We start from the raw sequence: 18566 nt of genomic DNA, 5'->3' as shown, positions 1-18566 counted from the left end.
CCCTTCATAACCAAAGCCTCCCTTTTCCCCCTTATTTTCATCCATATTTTTAAATATATACTTTAACGCTTCTCCCTCTCCAGCCTCCTCTTCTGTCACTACTACTCTGAATTTCTGCCTCTCAAGCACCACCCTGTAATTCAGTTAACCAGATCATTCCGATCGTTCCATAAATAGGAAAAGTACGGTAAACAAAAATCAAAAGGAGATGCTGCCAGTGCAATCAGAGAACATTTCTCTCCATTTCTTTTCAACTCCCCTCACTGCCTGTGCTCTGAGCCTCTCATTCTCCCAGTGCACTGCAGCTCCTCCTTCCACCTCTCTCATCAGCTGCCCCTCCCTCTTCCTCTCTGTCTCTGCTAGGTGCAGCATGTATGTGAGCGTGTGTGAGCCAGCAGAGCTGCCTGTGTGTTTACATGTCAGCCTATCAGTGCTGCCGGATTTAGCGCATCTGGAGAGGACGGAGGCATTTTCTCAAATGCCCCTCAGACAAGGGATTCACATCTCTGCATATATCCCTCTTTCCCATTTGAATCTAGCCTGTCTTGAATCCTGCATCCCTGTCTCCATGCTTTCGGAGGCATTTTGAATTTCCTTGGCAACATGGAGCTGCCTGAATTAGAATTCTCTGCATGACAGTCCTGGTAAGTACTCTGTCTCTATGGTGGGCTTTGAGCACTGAGTCATTGGATCAGATTTATTATGGTGCAGTGGTGGGGCCAGAGGATCGCCAGGGAGCAAATTAATGTCAAGAATAAAACTGTGTATCATATGCAAATGTGGTGGGGGATATAAAGAATAAGAATTATACTCTTAGGAGAAGTCCAATTGTTATTTGTGCTTTGTCATTCAGATGGATTTCATTTTGCTGTTTTTCTGTTCAATCTGGGTTTGTACTGAGGGAACACACACACATATGGTGTGTGCTTATAACATCTCACTGTTCAATATGAAGCTCAAATATCTCCCATGGTGTGAGTATATGAATGTGTAGTGCACACTGAACACATTATACTCTGAGAGTTTGGATGGATCCATAAAAAAACCCAAAAAATCCAACTCATATATCCTGGCTTCCTGGCTCTTTAGAGCCCAAATAAAGGTGTGAATCTGAGCAATAGAGTGTGTGTTGTGCTCTGCCAGGTTGGTTTCTTGCTGCTTCCTAGTCTGCTCATTTGCATTCGTGTTCCTTCAAATGCCAATAAACTCATCCAGACTGACACTTACACATTCTCGGCAGCAGTTTGCTGTTGGCCATTTCCAGTGGCAAAAGAGGGATCCTATGCAGGTGCTTGATTTGCTACAGGTTACATTCAGCAGATGGATGGCGGGCAGTGTTGATGGAGAGGGTGGGCGTGGGATATGTGTGTGTGCGTGTGTGTGTGGGGGGGGTGACTTTGTTTGATTATTTATGCAGGTCAAACAAACGATCGCTCAGTTTTAATTTTTATTGCCTGTTTTATTTGCATCTTCGTAATCATGGCTGCAATGCTTCAGCAGGCAGACAGCAATGGTATGGGGGGGGGACTCTTCCTCTCTGTTTTCAACAGTGCTAACAACCTCTCCGAGCCACAGACCCCCGACAATCTCTGAGTGATGGGCTGATAGGCTCTGCTCTTCACGTCAACATTTTATGAGCTAGACAAAGCTTTTAATTGGGTCCCTGTAATCAGGTTAGAGTGGCTGATTTGAATCTCTACTTTTGAGGTTGGGATGGGGGGTGTTTGATATTTATGCTTGTCACTGTGTGCACGGCCGCAGCTTCAAAGTAGTCAAGCCTAATTTGACGAAGTGAAATAAGCGAGGCACGTTTAGGACTGAGCTGTCTGATTATAGCTGGTGAACAGCTGGGTGATTGAATCTGTCACTGCTACTGTTCACACAGTTATTCAGCAATCCACGCCACATATTGTCAGTATCGGTTTTGTTTTGTTTGCCTGAGTATTTTGCTCCGTGTTACTGTGCTGTGAAATACACAGATTGCGTATCATATATGCTCACATTCTATCTGTATAGCAACACTTTATTATTGTCCTGGATTCCAGTGAAATTAACAATGATTGGCAAATTTGCACATTTCAGAATGTTTCTGTAATACCTCAGTGCCTACATTGTGAAGCCCAGATATGAAACAGCTGTAACTGTTAACTCTAGGCACCTGCGTGTGTCAGACTTGCTATTCAAACCATCTGAGTAATGGCCCAGGCTTTAATGAGAGACTCAATATTTCAGCCACAAAAAAAATGGCAACACGACAAACCAATGGAAGCCAGTGGCACTGAAATAATGTGTGCTTCTTTTCAAATTAGATGCTAGCTAAGCATCCAAAGCAACAGTTAAAGCAGAAAACAATTAGCTGCCTTGCTTTAGGAGTCTAAAAAGATAAGGCACCAGAAAGACATTTCCAGACAGTTTCCTTACTTAGTCAAAAAAAGCTTTTATTTACTAGGATGGTGAAAATGGAAGGACTATGACATGACTAAGAAAACAATACGACTGCAGGCAAACCTCTTTGTAACTAAATAATAAGGATTTGATGGGATAATAATGTGACACCAGTCTTCAAATCAGTAACTATTTTAAGCATTGTTTACAGCTTAGCTGCCATTAACAGGTTGTATTGATCAGATCAGTCATTTCATTTAGTTGTTCATATTAACTGTAAACTATATTCCTGTCTCTGAGTGTTAAAGGCAGCGACAGAGTACCTGACAGACGTATGCATGCGTATGACTTAATGGGTGAAAAGAAACATAGGCTCTGAGAGGATCATAGCTCTATCACAGCCACAGGGAACTTGGATTTACTGAGCAGGGTACATTCAGCAGATATTTAACATGATTGGTATGAGATCAAAAAATGTGGATGGAATTTTTGGATCTTCTTCTCAAACTTGCAATGTTACTCTGTGTATCAATGCATTCACAGAATTGTTAAAATTGAAACAAGATGCATGCACAAAGAGGACTCTAAACTTGCTCTATGGTGACATCTCAATAAAAACACAATCAAGTGCTACCAAGAAACCATGCTTCTAAAATTCTCCAGCATTATCTAATTTACTTCTAACTGGCAAAATAGCTGGCCGGATTCCTTTCAGGGGCAATGTTTTAGTGAGTGAATGAAGCGCTCCCACACTGGTTTTGCAGAAGGGTGGATAGAGTAGATGGTGGAATCCAACAGCTTGACTCCAGGGACCACGGTTTTGATTAGTTTTAGCCAACAAAGGCACTTTGGTTGCAGTGAAGTCAGAGGCAAACAAGCCAAAATAATCATTTAGACCTACAAGTTGGCATATTTTATTGGTAATATATATAAATGTTTTCAGGGGAACATGTTACTGATCTGCAGCACCTCCTTAAAATTATGATCTCATACAAGTAAACAGCTTCAAGGGAGAGATATCCTATGTTAGTTTGTGATCCGCAACAAATACATGTGTAATGAGCATATTTTCTTCTTTTCCGACTATTTCTCCTTCCCAGGCAGCTACTGATATATTAGATTGGGCAGTACTGGCTACCCTTATAACCCATAAAATTGCCTTAATAAAGACAAGAGCAACACACATGCTACAATCAGCTCCATTCCAAACAAAATATAACCCAGTAAGCACAATCAAAGAGACTCTGCTTTTTCACACTGCTTTGTTCCACGTTATCACATGTTTAATAATCTGCGATGTAGTCATGTGTATATAATCCTGAAAACACTATTTTTCTGACAGTAAGATCAAGAGCAGATCATCAAAGCTAAGGTGTTTGTTGTATAGTGAATTTACAGTTTTCCCCAGTTCAAATAAAATACTAAAGAAGCTGAGAAAACATGTAGGATAAAGTTATAATTAAGCTATATTTGCGAGCACATTCAAAAGGGACCATTGTGATTAAATGAATGCCACAAATGGCCTTGCACTTTGTGAATGGTTACATTTTTATTTAAAGCCTCTTCTTTCTGATCTTTGATACTGGGTTCAAAAGAAAGCCCGTTTCACTACAGCTAAAATCAGGGCACTCCTCCACATAACAGTTCATTTGTGATGTCCCAGAAAACAGCCAGAAAACATCTAGGGTGTTACTATTAAAACATTTTCTAAAGCAAGATCCGTGTTGAATGAAGATGCTGCTGCATAACGGGCACCATCAGCTACACTGAAGACGAAATTGCAGAAGTGATTGTGGTGAAGACTGTCAGACTATGTGTTTATACAGTGTCTGCTGGATGGAGAGGTGACAGACAAAGGCAGATCTGTCACAGGATAGTCAAATTTGCGTTCTACAAATATATTCAGAAGGTCACAGTTCTGCTGCTCTGCAGCAGCCTTCCTCATTTAAATTTGATAATAACAGCTTTATGCAAAATATGAGCCAGTCAGGGGCTAGTAGGATGGAGGACGGAGGTTGTTTCATCTTCTTGCATATTGGCAGCCTCAAGCCCAAGTATAACATGGCTTACAATGATATGAAGTCGGAATTAATGGAATTGATCACAGAGAAAATCTTTCTTGTCTGAAACCAGTTGTCTTTTTTCTACATTGTAAACAGGACAGTGGATTACTGATCTATATTTCTGTAATCTTAGAATTGTAAGGACTAGGGCAGTGAAGAGATAAGCCTCTGGAATCTTAAGGCACTCTAACTTCATATTTGTACTGTAGCCACTTGCCCAAGTGATTTTGTGAGAAAATCTCTCAAAATCTCTCATTGTGCCTTCTATGATGGCCTATAAGAGGCTTGTCTGCTGTAAAATGCCTTTAGCATGGAACCTAGCCCTTTCTTTTCAGTTTCATCCCAAACATCTCATATTCCCAAATGGCGGGTAGGGGATAAAGGTTTGTGTAATTTCGAGCTCATCCTACTTGACTTTCAGGATGAATGGGTGTTAATGAAGAAAGAACCTCTTTTGTAGTACTACTGTTAGACTGTCACTGAACCAAGAAACCCATCTGCATGGCAATACCATGTAATAGGTTAAGTATATTCTAGATTTCTTTCCTGGAAAGGATCTTTTTTTAAAATCAGCCTTCGCTGTGGATCTCGCTGATTTTGCTATTAAGCCAGAAAAAGTCAAACAAGATGTGATTAGCTCTTAACGTTATTAAATAAAAAAATGAAATTAGCAATTAAAATAGTGTGATAAAAAATATAAGGAAAATGTCTTTAAGTAGCAAATTAAATCTCTCTTAAATGACATTTTCCATATTAGCACAAAATCAAATGACACTGTAAAATGAGAACGAACAGCGCTGTCTGCAGCTTTCATTCTCTTTCAGTTAATTGTATTGGTTCATCAGCCTGTCTGCCTGTGTGCCTCTGGCTCTCACTGGCCTGCCCATAAAGCTGTAGGCAGCTGTTCACAGCTCAAAAGCTTCTAGCACAGAAGTTCCCACACACTGATTTTAAGGTACCTGACCAGAGTATGCTTTGGAGAGTAGAGTGGTAGGTAAAGCCAGTCAGACATATAGGTACCCAAAGACACTCATTAAAAAAAGGGCAAGCCGACTCCAGAATGAAGGTACGTAATGGACCATTTAGAAAAATCCAAGTAAAGAATCCAAATGCATACAGAATGAGTAAGTAACCATGGGTCAGCCTTGGGCAATGTGGTATTGGCTCACATTACTCATAGGAACACCAAAGTACTTGAAGGCTCTTGAGCTATGACTTTGTTTTTAAGTCTACTTTCTGAATCCAATGGCTGCTTCAGATAGCAGCTTTATTTTTAACTGACTGTAAACTAGCAATTCTGCAAAACAGTGTGTTTTTGTTTTGTTTTGTTTTTCAAAAAAAGCAAAATTCAAATCAACCCCTCTAGCAATTGCAGTGTTGGAAGTTAATATATTACATTTCAGCCTGGTCTCATGGATATTTGAGAAATGAGCTGTTACGTTTTTTGGTGTCAGTGAGCATGATTTTGTAAGCAATCCATTTCAAAAGGAAACATATTTCGCGACAGGACCATCAACACAGCATCACGAGTCAACATGCCAACCAAAAATACAAAGTTTTACAAAATGTGACAATTGCTGTATTTTAAACCAAGCCCTATTTTATTCTAAAATGAACCAAATGGTAATTTTTGATGCCTAACACAAACCAAGCAGCATATTTTTCAATTAACAACATGTGAAATGTTTGATTTGAACTTGGATTGCCTAAAGTCAAGAAAAATTGCTCCTCTATCATCAGACTTCAGCATGCAAATCCATACCTTTTCTTGCCTTGTAATCAGTACATACTGCATGAGGGCGGACTGATGAAAAATCATTTTCAAGGACCCAATATAATGTAGGAAAATCAATAGATTAAAGGAACTCACAAACTGCTGTGAGACTCGGGTGTACAATAACAGTTGATTACAATTCAGTGTATCTATGTTTGCCATCCCGATCTCATGTTTTATGTCTTTAATCCGCAATTTCAAATGAAATTATAAATCTATATCATGTGTTTCAGCCAAGTCATTTTTTCCATAACCGATCATGACCCAGTTATTTTTAGTTTTCCTATAAACAGCCCTGCTCCCTTCTTGTACACACTCCAGTGTAGGAGTTTAACATTTTGGGCAATGTCTAATGGTAATATTTAAAAGCAAAGTCTGACACCACTGTTGCAATATCAGTCAGATTAATGCAAACCTTGAGGTTAACAGAAACCAAGACAGTAAAATTTAAGCTTTTATTCACATAGCTCAAATAAAAGTCATGCTTGAATAAAAGCATGGGAAAAAAAACCTTTTATTCAAGCATGACTGACACCCACATGTTTCAGCAGGAGTCTTCTTCAGGGTGTGACATGTAGGTGGAGGTTCAGAACTCGCTTTAGATTTCCATTTTTGCGCATGCCTCCAAGCCTGGACTCCAAACAGTAACTCCTAAATGAAAATAAACTGAATTGAACTCTAATCATTAGTGCTTGTTACACTGTGATGGGTCAAAATGTGGTCTGTGAGAGGCTCAATTCATGTAATTTCATGGGTTCAAATCGGCATTAAGCTGAAAGTGGTTTTATATAAAAATTACCTGACTTAATTCATTATCAAGAAAATACTGGTACCAGTAGACAAAATAGTCTTTATCCGTAGGTGTTTAACATAAAAAAAGGGTCCACTGAATTGGGTTCACTAAGATCAAAAGTGATAAGGTTAGTCTCGTCCACTGACCACACAGGGGATGACAGAGGCCTTATAGATGATTACTTCCACACCAGCAGTGTAGTGGATGAACATTTGCAACGATGCAATTTATGCAAACTTGCTACTGGCCATAACCCTTGGGGTGCCTTTGAGCATAGTGGTGGTCCTGATGAGGTTCTTCAAGGGGCATCCCTTTGCAGCAGTAAAGCATACATGATCAAAAGCACCACGCATCAAAGTGAGCACTGTTAAAAGACTGCATGAATTATTGGTTTATTGTGCTGCAAATGGAAAGGTAAATGTTTGCTTTTAGTTTTAGGCTCTCATACTATGTCTGATTGAGCCAAATGATGACACAAACAGGATTTAGAAGTGTGCATGTATTAAATATATATTTATTGGCTTGCCACCACTACTGCAAGCCACAGTCTGGATAAATTCTGTGTTGGTCAGAGTGTAGTAAAGGTACCCCACAATAGACAGAGTTGGATGGAAAGCCTAGACATCGTTATTTTCTGTTCTATTAGGCACAGTTGCTGGTAGAGAACATGCTGCTGTGATCGCTTTATGTCCCTTGCCATCTTTAAGGCCATTAATCTACAGTGTCACCTGTCAAACTGAAAATTACAGTATTCGTCATGAATGCTTAAGTGTCAGTCCCTGCTCGAATTTGTTGGAGAAACACATTTAGGTTTTAGTCTAGTATAAAGGACCCAGAATATCCAAAATTCCACGAAAGCACTCCATGAAACCAGTTGGCTGAGAAAAAGTTCCAGGTGTTACTGTCATGGATTTTGCAGTTGTTTGACTTCTTATTACTTGTTATGATGGATTACGGGGTAGATCTGGAGTAATGTAGGTCCCTTAGGAATCACTGCAAGGACTTTTTGTCTTGGGTTTAGCAAGCAGTGGGTGATTTACTGTGCATTACAAAGACATAAATTTGGCACAGGTTAATACATACTCTAAATACACTTTACTTTTTGCATGAACCGTTGCCTGGAAAAGTTTTTGTGCACTTTGATGTCCCGCTCAGTGATCACTATAATTACCTAAACTCCTCCTGGGACACTCTTTTACCAAAATTTAGCGCAGGAACGTCTTCATTGAAGCAACTTCTGAGGCAAAAATGCCTTTCTGCCTGAAAATCTGAGACCGAGAGTACACTTCTGTCAAAAATAGAAAGCTCGAGTTTGCTGACCCAGGTGTGTTTCTGCATGTCAACAAGGGTAGTTCCCATGCACTGAACTATTTTGTCCTTCTTTAAGCATTTTTTCCTGGCATGGTGGATAATCAGGCTATGCAGTTTCTTTTTAGGTTTGCAGGGAGTGTTACTTTTAACTTTCCGTGGGGGATTTGTTTTCACAGGATATCTCGTATCTAACTCCTTCTGGAGGGTGCTGATTATTTGGCAACATTCACTCTAAAACACTTTTGAGATGTTTATGCTCACCCAGCAAGTATTTATTCTAATATTATTGCTGGTCAATGAATATCATGTCAGGCTCAGTGCTGTCAGCGTATGCTTCCATTTAAACATTTCCATGCTAATCATGAATCACTGAACTTTGGGCTATGTGTAAACTCATTAATTACAATTAATTGTAATTCATTTTGATTTTGTTATACAATTAATGAAAGAAGAACCTTTGGTCTCGATAATTAAAGTATGCAACAGAACACAGAAGGTATCACAAACTGAACTGCAGGTGAAGTTCACACTCCTAAAATACGTCTCTGGATAGTCTAAAAGACATGTCTGCTTTTATCTCCCACAAACACTTCACTTCCACGTAGCCCATAAGGTTCTCTTATTTATTTGCTTTTTGGCATCTAAATGTTTGCTTTCAATTTATTGTCAGTTGAACACAAACGCACCAGTGGAGGCAATCTTTATTTCTTAATCCTACGTGTTTATTTTATTGCTTCTGAGCTGTAGCTTTTTCTTTTATTCTTGCTGTTCTTTAAACAATTGCAGAATAGCAAAAGTTGTTTGGGATATGTTTGCCACTAAACAAGTTATATATAAAAAGGATGCTAATAAGCAGATTGTTCACAGCAGTAATAAGCAGAACCAAAGCTATAGGTAACCCAACAGTAAAACACTGTTAAGAACACGCACTGAAAAATGACAGCTGAACAAGATAAATTGTGTTTAATTTTAAAATAAACAAAAGTCTTTATTTGGCTTTACTAAATACAGTTTTACATGAGTATGGTTAGAATAAAAGTACATCAAACTTTCACGGAAAAGGACATTAACTCTAATTTAATCACAGTTTCAAACACTTCTACAAAAATGGATCAATAAACAGCACTTCTCTGCTATGTTGAAAATATAGACACATCATCCGTGTCCATAATGCAGGTGCATCAATAAGTGCAAAAAGCAAAATCATCTATTATATTAAGGAATATAGTCTACAAACTCAAGCTGTATTGGTGATTCAAGATGGCAGCAAAAAAAAAAGAAACTCAAGCAGTCCAAGACTGCACACAGACCTTTCTTATAAGCTTATCCTTATGGATAAGTTAAGATAGCAGCGAGCTGGAGATAGCTAACCACCACCAAACCTGCATCCAGGTTAGTTAGGGAAATTTTGTTGAGAATATACAGACACACAGACTCAGGGCCACTATCCAGGATGAAACGACAAAAATCTTAAAAAAGCTTGAAGACCCAAGCTTATATGCTTAAGGATTAGAAACATGGAAACAAACTAGCAAATCTAGCCAAATACACTGATGCTACAACGGACAGTATTTTACCCACCTCTAGTGAAGAAAAAAAAGTAGAACAGGTTTAATAACCTTTCTATTTAAAACACTGAAGCATCCTTTCAATGTAAATACTCCAACAGACCTTCTAACATTATGCCACACAATAGGTACTTAACAATAACTAAAAACAGCTAAAGGGCATGTATGCACTGATGCATATAGGTCAATTTTCTGTATGCTACTTGGAGACATTCAGTGACCCATTAGCAGTGCACACCTTTCTCTCAGTTTTCCCTATATCAAACCACACAGCACCACAAGAGAGGAGATGCAGCGATTCAAGGCAACAAGAGACTAATGGTGAGCCCAGACATGCTTTTGAGAGAAGACTGTGACAGGGTGAGAGGTCCGCAGAGAAAAATGCAAGCAGTCATAAAAGGGCAGAAGAGAAAAGGCTTGTCCACTCATATTCTCCTCCTACACAATGCTTTCAAAAAAAGAATGGAAATAATCAGGGTCAAGACAAAGACTATGTGAAATAGTAGATCAAGGGATAAAATTCTCTCAAAGGAGAGAGTATTTTTTAAAGCTCACGCTAACATGTAAAGACTATAAACTACAAACAAGGATTGCAGATGAAAGCTCATTTCCCAGCTTTTGTTTCCAGAGTTCCAGCTCAAGGTCAAAATGAGGTGGTGATACAGTGAGTAGATATGGACTGTAAGGCCAGATTACACAGATAGTACCCTTGCCCTTACTACACGCTGAATCATAAATTATGCATGATACTCTGGTTAAAAAGTAAGAAAAAAAAACACCACTGCATTCAAGCTTGCTTGTTTTCAATCAGCAGTGACATCGGCATACCTCATCTTCATTCATATTCTCGACAAGATTAAAATCATATTTGGGGCCAAACAGATAATCGTGTTACGTCTTGATAATATTTCACTACAATCTAAGGTTTAGAAATTGACACAGTGGATAAAAGTTTAACACGTGCTTACATTCTAAATGGGATTTGGGGGTTTAAATGCAGTGGAATGTAGCTTGTCCATATTAGAACATATTTTGCCAACTTTTTCTAAGACGCTACGTGCAGTCAATTTGTAAATGCAAGAAATAAGCGTCCATTCTGTCAAGGATTAACCTATTTTCATTTCAGTTATTTATTTATTACTTAGAGCTGTTTCCAGTATCAGTTTTTAGTAATTAACACCAATAACTGACGTATTTGCTGCAAAATATTACAGTCTTGTCAAAATGTTGAAAAACCGAAAGCCCAAATTAATTAATTTTGACATTATAGCAGAAAAAGCTGTCATTCAAAACGAGACTAATAATGATTACTTCATCTGGATATGTGCATGCTGTGCTAACCTGAAGAAGTGTCACACAAATTGCCACTGCTTATGTCATTTTGTCTGTGCTTTTCTATGTTTTCTTCAAATATTTAGTCAGTTTATCAGCGAGTATAGCCGTAAATGATCATGTATGTTTAAAGTTTGCAAAATTCACATGATGGAACATGTGATGGAAGTGGTTATGTTCATTAATGTTCCGTGTCTCTTCCTAAATGACTAAACTATGGCAGAAGAAATGTGAGACTCCCAGTATACTAAGGCTTATCTCTAATTCTCTAGCAGAAGCATTTGCTTTTCTTCTTGATCATTTACTGTTCTGATGCTTTTATTGCTCATTAAACGCCATGTTTGTTGTACTGTGTTTGGCTCATTGTTCTAGAAAAGCATGTTTATCTTATTCCTTAGCATATGGGATACCTTGTGCTAGCTTAGCAGCTAGCATAAGCGTAGCATAGAATATTCCATTGTCTGCTGTGTAACCCACAACAATAACAGATTTCCAATGTGTGGTGCTTTTTGTTCGGTTTGTTTTAGATACCAACTAGAAAAAAACATAAAAACACAAAAATACTCTTACCTCTCTTCATTTAATACTGCAACAACTCAAGTGTAAAAGCACAGATAACATTGTGCATATCTTTGTCATATCAGTGATCAAAATAACAGTATTTGACGCCCTGAGATAAGAATGCACTGCTATACCTGACATCTGCATCGCTATACTTGATGGCTACGTACATTTGTGAAGCCTACCTTCACTTGCTCTAGTCTGTGCTCTTTGCCCTTAGCCATCTGTATGGAAAGGCTATTATTTGGGATTCGTAGCCAATCAAATAGAAGACAGAGCGGTGACTGCAGAAAGAGGCGACTGCACGAAAGCCACTTTAAAGTAATTCACTTTATCAAGAATAGTTTTTTAACAGCATAATAGTGGGAAAAAAAATATGAATATCAGATCTGATAATTGGATGACCCCTATTTCTGACAGCATGTTTTTTTCTTTATTTTTTACAAATCCCCATACACGCTGGACTGGCGCCCATAGCGTCTGACATAAGCAGCCAGCAGAATGAACAGTTCTGGAGGAAGTGAAAATGGAGGCTGCAATTATTTTCCCATTGGAACTACTCAGACCACAATCCAAGCCGCCTCAGATCCATGATTTTAATTAAATAAGAGGTGTAATTTGTATTGCTACGCTGAAAAAAGAACTTCACTAAAAAGTTGGATGTTTTTTTAAAAACTGTTACTGCATGGTAAGATAGTCAGGCAGGTCCCAAAATTCACTGCACAGAAAACCTGAAGCATTTTAACATTACATTGTTTTGTGGTAAATGGCTTTGAGAACAGGATCTGGAATGCTTATTCATCTTCCACATCTTATGACAACATGATGAATATCAAGACACAGACTATTAACCTCTCATAATGAACTATCCTACTTTTTGAGAAGAAAAAACCCCCCACAAAGATATTTCTCTTTAATCATTTGATAATTATGTGAAATTTTATTTCCTACTTCAAATGTATTAGAGATATACTACACGGTGTATCACATAGTACACAGTGATATTTTATTCATATATTTACTGTATATCACAACTTTAGGCACTTAGATGCTTTTTCTTCCCCATTCAAATATAAGGGATTAATTATCAACCAAAATAGAGGTGAGGCCACCAATGTCAACAAAATGAACTGACAAAATCACTTTATTTCAAGCTCTTTGAAGATTGTATCCCACAGATAGAGCTGTGACTTAAATTGCGTGATTGATGTGAGAAGTAGAGCTTGAAAGTTTTACCAAGTTAAAGTGCCCCTGAGTCAAAATCAAATAAGGGTTTAAAGTCCTCTGACAATCCTCCTCTCTCTATCTATCACCACTTGGCAGCAATCTGTGTTTTATATCACTTCAAGGTCAACAGCTTAGCAACAGCATGGGATGTTTGGGGGAGCCATTTAAAGATGTACCACAGCATTTTTGTCTGATTAAAAAAAATGTTTCTACGTGGAGAGACAACGTGTCACTGATATTTGCAGTAATTGTCTTCGGCGCACACTGAAGACAGAAGCACAGCAGGATTGTTACACTGTGTGACCAAGCCCTTTTATTGATTGGATAATTCCATTACTTGTGAGGAAAGTCACTATAATGAAATTATACGCAAGGAAAAGGGGTAGGCGGCTTATATCTTTGTGAAGCTGTGCAGATAAAATCATACAAGTGAAACTGTGATTTCCACTGACTTTGCAAAAAGGAGACAAAATATGCCCCACATAGTGTGAATGGGATTTCAACACTTCTTTTTCTATATAGGAAAACATTTCAGTGTTGCTTTCTTTATTTTTAATGAAAAGTAGACAATTACTTTAAGAGAAATGTAAACTTATGTAAATACACATACCTTTTAATTACTAAAATCCATTTTTCCCCCCATGTTTCTACAGGTAAGCAGTAGGATGGTGTTTGGAGAGGCAGGAGGGCACAGCTACTTGGTGGCGTGCTGGCAGCCCATCCTGTTCCTGATGCTGGGCACCGTCCTTTCTGGCTCCACCACTGGTTGCCCTTCCAGATGTGACTGCAACGCTCAGGAGCGTTCAGTCGTGTGCCATCGACGGAGACTGGCAAGTCTTCCTGAGGGCATCCCCACTGAAACGAGGCTGTTAGACCTCAGCAAGAACCGTCTGAAGACCCTGGGGCCTGAGGAGTTCATTAATTATCCTCAGCTGGAGGAACTGCAACTTAACGAAAACGCAATTTCTTCCATTGAGCCTGGGGCTTTTGGCAACCTCATGAACCTTCGGACGCTAGGTTTGCGCAACAATGAGCTAAAGCTTATTCAGCTAGGGGTGTTCACAGGCCTGAACAACCTCACCCAGCTGGATATAAGTGAGAACAAAATTGTCATTCTGCTCGATTATATGTTCCAGGAGTTGTACAACCTGAGGGCTCTGGAAGTTGGTGACAATGACCTCGTTTTTATCTCACCCCGATCATTTCACGGACTCAGCAACCTTGAAAGTCTCAATATTGAGGGATACAATCTGGCCTCAGTGCCCACTGATGCCCTTAGCCATTTGCATAACCTGTTGTCGCTTCGATTACGCTATCTCAACGTCACTGTCATAAGGGATTACTCCTTTAAGAGGCTATATCGACTAAGAGTACTGGAGATATCTCACATGCCTTCTCTGGATACCATGACCCCAAAATGCTTGTTCGGACTCAATCTCACTTCATTATCCATCACAAATTGTAATCTTACTGTCATCCCCTACCAAGCTGTCAGTCACCTGAGATATCTTCGTTTTCTCAATCTGTCTTTCAATCCCATTCACACTGTGGAAGGGAACCAGCTGTTCAATCTACAGAAGCTCCAGGCTTTTCATTTGGCTGGTGGAAAATTAGTTGCCATTGAGCCCTACTCCTTCAAAGGCCTCAACCACCTCCGTGTACTCAATGTATCCAGCAATGCCTTGAGCACTCTGGAGGAGTCTGTTTTTCACTCAGTTGGAAACCTGGAGACACTGGCATTGTATGACAACCCACTGGCCTGCGACTGTCGTTTGCTCTGGGTCTTCCGTCGGCGATGGAGGCTCAACTTCAACAGGCAACAGCCCATGTGTGCTTCACCAGAGGTTGTGCAAGGAAAAGAGTTTAAGGATTTTCCAGACATACTCCCTCCTGACTATTTCAACTGCAAAAAATCAAAGATCGAGGATTACAAGGTTCAAGAAAGCCACGTAGACGAAGGAACTACAGTTCATTTTGCTTGCCAGGCTGAGGGTGATCCAGTTCCTGTGATAATGTGGCTGTCCCCAAAAAAGGAATACATCAGTACCAAAACGATGAGGTCAAGACTTTCTGTGTCTAATGACGGTACTTTGGAGGTGCGTTACGCCCAAATCCAGGACAATGGCACCTACACGTGCATTGCAAGCAATGCGGCAGGCAACGACACCAAAGCTGCTCACCTTTTTGTGCATAGCTACTCCCCGAATTGGCCCCACCAACCAAACAAGACATTTGCCTTCATTTCCAACCAGCCTAGCGATGAAGGTGCTAATGTGACCCGGGCCACAGTTCCATTTCCATTTGATGTAAAGACACTTATTATTGCAACCACCATGGGATTTATCTCTTTCCTTGGAGTGGTCCTCTTCTGTCTTGTAATATTGTTCCTCTGGAGTAGAGGGAAAGACAATACAAAGTCAAGTATAGAGGTTGAATATGTGCCACGTAAAGAGGAAACAGAGGAGGCCAGCCCAACTGAGGCCCCAGTACAGTTCAACATGAAAATCATGTGAACCTCAAAAGGACATCATGTAAGCTTACAAACTGCAGTCGAGATGCATACTATACTTGCTTCAAATATGTACTCTCTTTATGAGCGATAGAAATTGCACAGCAGAAACGCATCTTGACTATATACCCTAGACTTTTTTCTTTCTTTTTTTTACTTCAGGGACTGAACCTTTCAAAACAAAAAATGTGTGAATTTGAAATATTCTAATTTCTGTAAATTTGTATTGGCAATACTCAATCAGTATGTTAACATGCACTCATTAATTTTGTGTGTCTAACAAAATTGAGGCAATATTTTAAACAAAGCACATGGACTACAGTTTACAAGATAGAGGGATTACTATCTGGAAGGACTGGGAGATTAACCTGCAAGTCGTTCTATCTGCAGAAAAAAGACTTGTTGTTAGCATCTTGTTCCTGTTTGCTGATTTCTGCTTTGATGGATAAACAAAGCACAGTAACCAATTATTAGAGCCCAGGTTCTGCTTCTTACAGGGCAAAGTTGAAAGCTGCTTCCTTTTGTCCCATCACTAGCAGCTGACAAGTAAGACTTGATATTTTTAATTTTAGATATCCAGAAAAAACAGAAGAAAGTGAGAATAGTTAACACTGCTAAATTTGACAGATAAAGAAGCAAGTCATTTTTACACACAGTAAGTATAAAAAAAAATCAGAAGGTCATATGAGGACAAAGAAGTTGTAATTTTACCAGAAAGCACATTTTTGCATCCCGTTTCTCTGAAATTTAAACATCATTAAGAATCAGTTGGCAGGTTAGAGACAGAGGAAGTAAGTGTTCTTCACCACCTGCTGTGTGTCAGTGAGCTGTGGCCTTTTAACTATTTTCCAAAATCATTAAATTGTGTTTTGAAGTTTTCTCTGTGTTCTCTGCTATGTTTTTCCTTTAGAAGCCATGTCTAAACACTTCAAATGCTAGGTTGCATCGCAATTAATTGTCACAGACAAGTCATTTTTGTGAACTGGCTCATTTTTACTGTGTCATGAAGTTTCAATACCTGGTGTGTTTCCTTTACCAGGTGATGGTCAAATTAGAAGTGTGCATGTTAACACACTGAATAAGAAAAATAAGCCACAGTTTGTGCTCCTTTCAGCCAACAAAAGGAAGTTTGTCATTAAATGTATTGACTTGTTGCGGTATACATATTTTTTCCTGTATTTTATTCTTCCTTGTACATTACGCTATGGCACAATATGAATGCTTTTGATGGCTGGGTTTTGAACATATTAAAATCTAAAGAGCAGATTAAATAACCAGTTTTTAATTTAACTAAACTGAAAAAGAATGGTATTTGACGACTGTCTTCACATTACTCTAGTAACAATTTATCATCAAATAATAAAAAGTGTATTCGTTTACCTATTTGGCAGCTTAAGAGTCATGAGCACTTGATCCAAGTCCTGAGATTTTATTGTCACCTTAGATATGAAAAGTGGTGGCATTATTAATTTGTTGCCTTAAGTACCCATTTTCCAGCATTCAGCTGAGCAATACTCAGTATTTTGGTACAAAATGGAGTTTTATGCCTCATAAGGACTTTACATTGTCTAATTCCGTTCACAGTTGACGTCTGCTCTGAAGATAATGTGTTCATTAACTCTTAATATACTTGACTGAATGGATGGAGAGATGGAAATTCTATTAAAATAAAGAACATTTTATACTATGGAGTGTTTATTTTATCCTCATGTACTATAAATGAATTCAAATGAGTTATATCCTATGCTACAAATAATCTTTACAGAGTCTCTGTAGGAGGCACACAGTAGAGCACACTTTTAGATAATAGAATACAACTTCATTTTTAGGTGTTTGATGTTGGTGGGTGCCAAAGGCCCATAAAATCTTACAGTGCATTGAGAACTAGTGCCATATCATGGCCTATAGATGTCCAGTTTTCACAGATATGGTATATGTAATTGTGCACTGCTAATTAAAAGGCATGCCACAGCAAGATCATGTCTAAAATCGGATACCCTATTAAACCATGGTATTCAATTTCTGTCATCCTAGCTCACTCTTTTCAAGCAGACTTTTGCCTTTTTGAACTTCATGCTAAGGCTTGCTGTTAGCATGAATAAGTGGCAAAGCTCCAAGTCATACGATGCACAGCTACACGAAGCGCAGTGAAGAAGTTTACTTTGATCAAAAGTCGCAGTTCTAAATGTTAAGCCGGTCATAATTTTTTATTTGTTTAAGCAGTCATGAGCAATTATTTTTGATGATTGATAGTCATCACAACAGATGCTCAAAACAGAAATTTATATGAGTGTCAGTTTGACAGAACATTACACTCAAAACCTGAAAACATCAAGTTTTGTCCGATCTGATCAAAATGACAACCACTTCAAAGTCCACAAGCATCTTTTGTTTGCTCGTGGAGGGGTTCATAAAAAATACAGTGGTTTAAATTGATAATGACATGAAATAAAAATTCCACTCATGTGATGCATCTTCAAAAATTTAAAGAGGGTATGTGCTTTATTCATTTATGATCATAATGATATCCAGGCAGATGTAAAAATTCAGACAGAGGTGCTAAAGGCTACTGAGTAGAGTGATACTTTCTGAAGAGCTGAGAGTGGTAACGAACTGAACTCTAACTTTTATGGTTAAAAAATACAGATTACGCTTTGCCTTTGCAAAGGATAAAGAAGACTAAGGTTAAAATGAGGCTTTGGCAACACAACCATCAGCCCTGCTTGTTCCCTGGAGTGGCAGTGCTTTCCTTTTATGACATCTATGCATGTCACTGTAGCAGTTCGAGGGCAGTCGGGATTAAAATACTCCAGAAAGCATCTCAATAACTTCTCCTTGCATTACCACTTCTGTAAGGAGGGATTATGCTTGAAATAAAAGTGCAGCATTTCCTGAAGGTGCATATTTAAGATGATAATTCTCGTTGATAATCGTTGCCATTTGCACAGCGGTGCATATCATTAATGGGCACGTTACAGTGCTTTAAAAGCTTGTTATGAGATAAAAAATGAACATATATTTTTATGCTGCATCTGTGCAACAG

General features: G+C 38.7%; 1 protein-coding gene and 1 long non-coding RNA gene across 2 annotated transcripts in view; one reads left to right on the top strand and one right to left on the bottom strand.

Moving 5' to 3' along the window:
- LOC112842884 (uncharacterized) overlaps positions 1-18566 on the bottom strand; it is a 28198-nt gene that overhangs the window by 6591 nt on the left and 3041 nt on the right. The gene's annotated exons all lie outside the window — the stretch shown is intronic.
- Positions 336-17205, top strand: lingo1b (leucine rich repeat and Ig domain containing 1b). Its single transcript, XM_003450796.4, has 2 exons — positions 336-644; positions 13668-17205. Exons 1-2 carry the CDS (start codon positions 633-635, stop codon positions 15525-15527), a joined length of 1872 nt encoding a protein of 623 aa, XP_003450844.1. The 5' UTR covers positions 336-632; the 3' UTR covers positions 15528-17205.

This window comes from Oreochromis niloticus, linkage group LG1 (assembly GCF_001858045.2).
Source record: "Oreochromis niloticus isolate F11D_XX linkage group LG1, O_niloticus_UMD_NMBU, whole genome shotgun sequence".
Lineage (NCBI taxonomy): Eukaryota > Metazoa > Chordata > Actinopteri > Cichliformes > Cichlidae > Oreochromis > Oreochromis niloticus.
This window is presented reverse-complemented; position numbering and strand designations above follow the sequence as displayed.